The sequence below is a fragment of the Malus domestica genome, chromosome 02, assembly GCF_042453785.1.
Source record: "Malus domestica chromosome 02, GDT2T_hap1".
Taxonomy (NCBI): Eukaryota; Viridiplantae; Streptophyta; class Magnoliopsida; order Rosales; family Rosaceae; genus Malus; species Malus domestica.
In genome coordinates this window covers 18,332,034-18,339,624 of record NC_091662.1, presented here as the reverse complement: position 1 = coordinate 18,339,624, position 7,591 = coordinate 18,332,034, and the positions used below count along the sequence as shown (strand labels likewise).

Sequence of the window (7,591 nt, the reverse complement as noted above, 5' to 3'; positions counted from 1 at the left end):
CTAACTCTGAATATCGTTAATAGCCAATTCAATAACAAACTAACTGTTCAATGTAAATATATCCTTGTATTAAGTTTCTTGGCCAAACGTCGATTTTTTTAAAGATTTATTATTCTTAGGAAAACTAATGAAAATGACTTTAAAACTTTAAGTTTTAATCAAAATAACAAAAAGGTATTGTAAGTGAATATTATCATGAGTGATTTTTTAAAGTAAAAATGTCATTTTCGTTAAAAATGAACAGTACTAGAAGTGTTTCGTTAAAACTTTATTTATTCTTTCATCCAAATGTTGAGCAAAGCTATAATTAGTTTACTCAAAGTACAGTTAGGTTTATAGCAATACTTAAACAGTCAAAAACCTCGAAGTATAGGTATACAATTATACTTTCCGCGTCAATACGAGTAAATGAAATTACACTTTTCAATATAAATTAGTAAACAAGATGGAAATTTATCAACTGTACTAAATCTGAAAGGCCATAATCTAAACAACAGTAACTTATCCGAGCTCTGAAATTCAGCTTCATATTCCAAAACATTCACAAAAAGAAAGCTGGCGACTGTGGGGGCTTCTAACACTTTGACAACAAATATAAAGAATTTAAAATACAAAGGACACAATACAAAGAATTAAACTGGAGGTTAAAAAAGAAAAAGAAAAAAACAAATAAAACATAAAAATCCCTAATGTTCTTATTTGGCATGACTAAAATTTGCTAAATAGCTGCTGATAAATGAGGAACCAATTGAAGCAGGCTGGTGTTTCAGACCAACCGACTATTTTCTTCATTTTCTCCGGCGTTTTCTAGTCGGATTCTTTCGTTTTCGATCGGAGCAGGTTTTGAAGTTTTTGTCTTGGAAGATGAGGTTGAAACTCTCTGGTGTGGTTTATTTTCCGGCAGGAGTTTCAGCGTGATCCCCATACCTATGAGCAGAAGTCCGGTCCCATGCTCTTCAGTTAATGGCTTTGTGAATATCAAGTATGACAGCAGTAATGTGACGGCCTTTCTGGCCGTTGTGATCTGTGATAAAAACAAGGGATTCAATGAGAATACTTCAAAGGAATTTATATGGTTCATATTGTACTATATGTTTGTTCGTATTTGTGCGTATGACATTTAATGTTGTCTAAGAAACAAGACTCTTGCTTTGAAAATGCTACTTGAAAATAAATGTGATTTCAAGATATTTATAACAAGGTATGGTACCACATTGAGATGTCTAGGCACAAATAGACTTGTAACAAGAATGTACCATGGCTGTGGTGGCGGCACCGAAAAGTGCAATGAGGGAAAGGACGGAGACTTGGCCGACAAATGTGGCCATGGCTTCGAAGACTAACACACCATACACGTATGGATGCTGCATAATTCCAAAAAGATTTGTTAGACATTGTGAGGCTTGTGTGACGCATGTAACATGGTGGAATCTTAGGATTTTCGGATTGCAAGTTACCTGCCAACATGAGCTCCATGCTTTGAATAATTCCCCTGTCAAAAGCATTGGTGGAATCAAGAAAGGCAGGCCAACCACTGTAGAGCAAAACAGCATCTCCATCTGTGGATTAGGGTAAAAGAAAGCACAAAACTATATGAGAAGTCACATATTCTTCATGAACAAGTTTTGAGTTCACGTTTAAACATCCGCAAAGAGAATCTAAGGAAATAATGTCACCTGTGTGGTTTCGGGATTCATGGTAAAGATAGCTTCTTGCAAGTTACCCAAAAAGGAATCCATGACTAGAGCGCCCGATACCATCAGAACACCAATCACGCTGAAGTTGGGAGATGTTTGTGCATCTGCTAGGGTGAATAGGATCAAACCCACCACCAAAAGGAGTGCAGAAACGTATTCGTGAGGTGGGTATTTTCGTCTCAAACCTGGTATGAAGGCTCCCATTACCATCACAGGCAGAACCTGAAATACCAAAATCATGAACCTAACATCAGAAAACCGAGAGCAACAGTAGACGGCACTTCCAATTCCAGTTGATCGCAATCAACTATAGGGAAATTCCACAATTGTATTACTCAAAGTACAAACTAGCTTAAAAAAAACGACATCTTTTTACATAGTTACTTGGCTAAGAACTCAAATCATCTCAAATCTGCCCCTCTTAACAAGCAACTTTTTTTACACTCAATTTTATCCCCATAGAAGGGTTATCCAGCTAAAGTTAGTTGCTTGAACTGAAAAATCAAATTACCATATAAATTTTCATGTCTTTACCTTTGTCGATTTGAACATGAGCTGTGCCGGATAGTTGAGAAAAGCCAAGGAGCCTTTGGTAAGTCCATGGGACCCCATAAGCACAGCAGAAAGTTTCACATAAGTCTTCCATGGATTCACCATTTGCTTGGTGGTGAAGCCTTGCAGGTAAATCAGAAATAGATACACAAATCCTTGGACAAATGTGAAGTACCAACCATAGCTGCAACAAGAAATTCACAATAAACATAAACTGGTCCTAATCGTAAAACCCGAAATCAAACACTTTCAAAATTATTTGGCAAACAAAACACTTCAAATTTAAAAAATAAAAAAATAAAAAAATAAAAAATCCATTTGATTCGCTTACCTGAATTGTAGCCTGTTGTACACATATTCCTGAAAATTAGCCAAAACATATGATTTAATTAGCAATTCAAACAAGTAAAAATCTGTATAAGAAAAAAATCGATTGCTTTTGGGATACAATGCTCCAAAATTTTATTTCATTCCTGAACGTGCAATGAACTGGATACATAATTTAAAAAACGCGGACCAAAATTATATCAAGATTGATCTTTGATTTCCTATAAATGTAAACTAATAAAATAATCGGACCCAATGGTCCCAAAACCAAACGGAGGATTAAAGTTTTCATTTGATATTTGTTTGCTCAACTTTCTCAGCAACCAAACAAATACAAAAGCGGTAAAATATTATAAAATAAAAATCGCAGGTCTGCTATGAACGAAACATTTCCTTGCATAGAAGGGAATGCTTAATCCTTTGCTTGGTTACTAAGACACCAAACAGAAAAAGGGGATACCCAGAGACCAAAAAAGCTGTCATCCAAAAAATTTTCCCAGTAACCAAACAGAAAAAATGGCCTTAAACCACGAATTTCTCCCTTATTTCCAGGCTCAGTTTCTCGGCAACCAAACAGGCGCCGAATTTTTCCCTTACAATAACAACATATAAAACAGAGTGAAAGAAAATACCTCGCAGACACCATTAACAAGGTAACCAAAGAAGAACCCAGAAGAGCAGAGGAGGAATTGCTGCCATTTGGGTCTGTCAGAGAGCGAAATCCCAAAAAGGAACCGAGCTTGCTCATCGTTCTTCATCGATTTGAATCGTTTTCTCACCGACCCAACTGCGTATTGGGTACCCAAGAAAGAGCTCAGAAAATTCAAAATAAAGGAGAAATTGGGCAGAAAAAAGGTGGATTTTTACCAAAAAAGAACGCGGAATATATGGAATTCAGTACAGTTGGTGATGCACTTGCATGTTGACCATCTCAACACAGAAAAGAGGAGAGAGGAAAATGATATGTATATAAAAGGACAATGGTATCGGGTTGAACACGGTGACTATTTATTCTTTACTTGGGAAGAATGATGCCAGATGTTGAGAGACAGGAGAGGGTTTTTCGACTCAGAGTCGGAGCTCCTTCTAGTTTTCATCAAACTCTTTTCCCTCTTCGAGTTGGCAACGCGGCAGAGTAAAAGAAACAGACAAGGGTTTTTGTTTTCTAAAGTAATTGTCTTTTCAGCAAACGATAATAAAGTCTATAAATGTAGAAGAGTAAAAGTAAATTTAGTCGTAATGAATTTGGTTTAAATTCGTACTTGACGAAAAACAAACTTAAAATCTTTCACTTACAGATGGACATGAATAATACTAGACTGCAGTATTAAATTACTCTAAATAATTAAGATTTTAGAAAGTTTAACAGTGTTATTAGAGCTAGGTTTTTTTGGCGTTGTGAGTTGCGGGTGGTTTTTTATTTGTAGAGATAACCGACCTCTACATTTATTTATACTAAATCCTAATTCCCTATCAACTTTTCCCCATCTCTTATGGAATCATTATTTATTTGGAATAGGAAGTTATGAATCGAGTAAGATAAATAAATAAAAGGGTTCAATTGTATATTGATTTTGATCCTTTCAAGTGTACTTTTTAGAAAGATATCTAGTTGTAGCCAAAAGAATAAAAAAAAGTGTTTTTAAGAAAACACTAAAACGATCCCCATATAATTGAGTTGTTAACAATTTTGGATTTGAATATTTTTTTTATAAAAAAAATTGCCTAAAATATAAACAGTTTAAATAATTAAAATACAATGCCAGACTTACAAAGTTTATTTGAGATTTTTCAAATTGATCTCCCTCCTTCCATTCTCCACCTATATAGACACAAAGTTACACCACAACAAAAAAAAATATATAGGTTAGCATGCATTTCCATTTGTTTTCCAAATTGGTGAGGTTTCGTATCGTATCGTTTTTGGTTTATTGATGTACACGCTTATATATATACAAGTTCTTTAAGAGAAGGAATTCCCACTTATTTTTATTTTATGGATAATACATGTATTTATTTCTTGGGGTTGAGCTAATTCTTCCTTGCGAATAAGGTATCTTGACCTTACAATTTCATAATCAGAGCCATTCAAATTCTTAATTTTCGTTTTGAAGATCATTCTTACCAAGGATCGTTTCAATCAGAGATCATTAGTTATTCAAATATATAGAACAAATTAATGGTGTAAATACCAAGTAATATATTCATGATGAACCATCTATTTATTTGATATTTTTGAATGATTAAATGATCTCCAATTTGAATGATTTCTTGTAGCAGTGGTCTTTAAATGAAAATTAATAAATTGAACAGTTTCGATTATTCGAACAAAAGCTTGGATTGATGATCAAAAAAGAGAACGGGTCAATTAAGTTTCGTGACAGGCAGTGTTCCTTAACTTAGAAATTTGGATCCGTTTACATTAGTGTCTGGAACTTAAGAATCAACACCTTTAGACTTAAAATAAATAAATAAAACATCTAAATTACTGATTGGTGTGTATAAGAAATCAGAGATGTTGGTTTGTGCGTGATGGATCATCGAAATGAATTTATAAAAACCATCGAATTTAATTTGTGTAGTTCAAATATGTTGATTCATAAGTTCCATACACTAAGTTCAAACCGGATCAAATTCCCATAATTTTTTTTTTTTGACACACCCCGACCAAGGCCAAGGCATGCTGGCCGTCACGTGAGAGTGACGTAGCCATGTGCACAGTGCGGAAGCGATAAAGATAGCAAATATACGAATAATTAACCACATTTAGAGAGTACACTACTAATAAGAAATGATAGGAGTTAGTTACAACCGTAAACTCTCCTAATCAGAGCATAATAAGTCTAGGTGCAGTCCAGTAGGACAAGTACTAGTTACACAGTACCAGGAATGTCCTACTAGAATATAGAATAGTCAGAACAGCCAACGTCTTTGAGCCCCCAACAACAACTTACTTAAAACCTAGAGGGGCGCAAAACAGAAAATGTGAGTGGGCAAAAACAAATGTTTTACAAAATCATTTCATTTATCAATATATTAACCCCTCGCTGTAAAACATGTATAATTTTCCCAGAATCAAGATATAAGCATATACATATATATATATATATATATATATATATGAAACCATATCAATTCAGTTCATGCTTCACATAATCATATTCATAGGTATAAATGCCATGCCAAGATATAATAGAGTCAACAATTCAGGTAAGAATAATTTCATAGAATTGTGATATGTTAGCCGGAACTCCTGTGGGAGTTTGTACGGCTGAATTCATAGCTCAAACTCAATCTAGTCGGAGTCACTACTATGACCTATACGGCAATATATTGCACATAAGTTGGAACCACTGAAAGGGGCCTGTACAACAAGATTGAGTGAAATATAATTATGCTCAATTCTATTCTTTCATAGTAGCCGGGCGATAAATCGCTGGTCACCTACGAGTCGGAACCATAATAAGGTCTGTATGGCAAGATTGTGCACTTAAGTTGGATCCAATATGAGCGTATAGTGCAGGAGGTGACGTAAATAAACAGGCATGTACTTCATATCTCTGGCTAATTCACAATCACCCTAAGTGTAGCTTTATGAGCTCAACATTACTTAATCACATATCACATATCACATCATCGATGATTCACATAACCAAACATAACTTACCTGAACTCACTTGTGCCTCCACAACACCACATATATATATATATATATATGTATATATGCAACCATGAAATGCATATTCAAAATATAGAAGCATTTGGCATATTATTTCAAAGCATACTTTCTTTAAAATGCATTTTTGGGAAATATATCAAGTATATAAATATATACTAAAAACAAAAGCCCACTCACTGATATGTCGAAGGGTCGTAGCCCCCGAGTCGCCCGTGGATACGCTTGTCCTCAGGATAAGCCTCACCTATATGCGAATTAACTATAAAAACGTTATTTTTAAAGCACATAGGCAATACTAGCTAATAACTTTTCATACATTGCTCAAAATAGGTATATGAATATACCTCAGTGATCTACACAACCTTAGGATCATCCCCATATTTTTAGAAATATTTTTGGACCTTCCATGCGCCGGCAAGAGCACTGCAAACCTGACGGATTCCTTAACCACCGTTAGGGAATATTCCGTTAAACCTAACAGATTCCGTCACATTTGACTGACGGCGTGAGAATATTCCGCCATACTTGACCAAATATTCCTTCATCTCCTACCTCCAGCTCCGGCGACCGTTGCCGACGCCAGAAACTAGGCAAAACTTCAAATTCACTATTCTCTTTCGTTTCTTCACCATTTTTCATGCAATTGGTACCAAAATGAAGCTAATAACATTTAGAATCACGTTATACTACTTTTAAGCCTTGAATTCCACTAGAATCTACCTGAGGAAGCTCGATAATCCGGTCGACTTGAAAAGCTTCAATCTCGGCCCTCCAACGTCCAAACTCTTCCAACGAACTACCCCAAGGCTCGTGAGGACCTCCTTAAGCCTTCTATGTGCTTAGAATTCCCTGAAAATCGAAGAATAAAAGTTGCATGAACAGTGCATGGAATCGGACTTTGTGATTCCACGTGAAATCGAAGGTAACCTTACCTATATTTGGTACCTTTGAACTCGCGAGGACCTTAGGAACACAATGGTACCATTTTCAACCTCGATTTGTAAGGTTTGGGGTGTTCTTGCCCTTGTCCGTACGTAAGAGGGAAGAGAGAAAGTGAAAGTGAGAGGACACAGAAGAGAGAAGAGAGAGTGTGTGTGTGTGGCCTAGGATTGGTCAACCACCAAAAAGCACATAACTTAATCCTAATTGGTTCCAAACCATTAGGATTTTAAGAATATTAACCCAAAGCTACCCTTAAACCACATTACACAACTAACGTTCAAGGGTATTTTCGTCAATTCACGCCGTTGATAAAAATATATTTTGGACGGGCTGTGACATTTTTTGTCAAAGTGCAACTTTTATTGCAAACCAAAACTAAACAAACATACAACAA

General features: G+C 35.5%; 1 protein-coding gene across 3 annotated transcripts; it reads right to left on the bottom strand.

Moving 5' to 3' along the window:
* Positions 1-446: 446 nt before the first annotated feature.
* LOC103405220 (UDP-galactose/UDP-glucose transporter 2) lies at positions 447-4,398 on the bottom strand. 3 transcript variants are annotated; one of them, XM_070816555.1, is made up of 8 exons: positions 3,444-3,744; positions 3,209-3,363; positions 2,581-2,609; positions 2,232-2,433; positions 1,677-1,919; positions 1,458-1,559; positions 1,257-1,364; positions 447-1,024 (listed from the first exon to the last, which is right to left on the bottom strand). In XM_070816555.1, exons 2-8 carry the CDS (start codon positions 3,332-3,334, stop codon positions 767-769), a joined length of 1,068 nt encoding a protein of 355 aa, XP_070672656.1. In that variant the 5' UTR covers positions 3,335-3,363; positions 3,444-3,744; the 3' UTR covers positions 447-766. The 3 variants fall into 3 exon arrangements, with proteins under 3 accessions (XP_070672656.1, XP_008342436.2, XP_008342420.2); XM_008344214.4 differs by having other exon boundaries at positions 3,209-4,398; XM_008344198.4 differs by having other exon boundaries at positions 1,257-1,559; positions 3,209-3,713.
* Between the last annotated feature and the right edge of the window lie 3,193 nt (positions 4,399-7,591).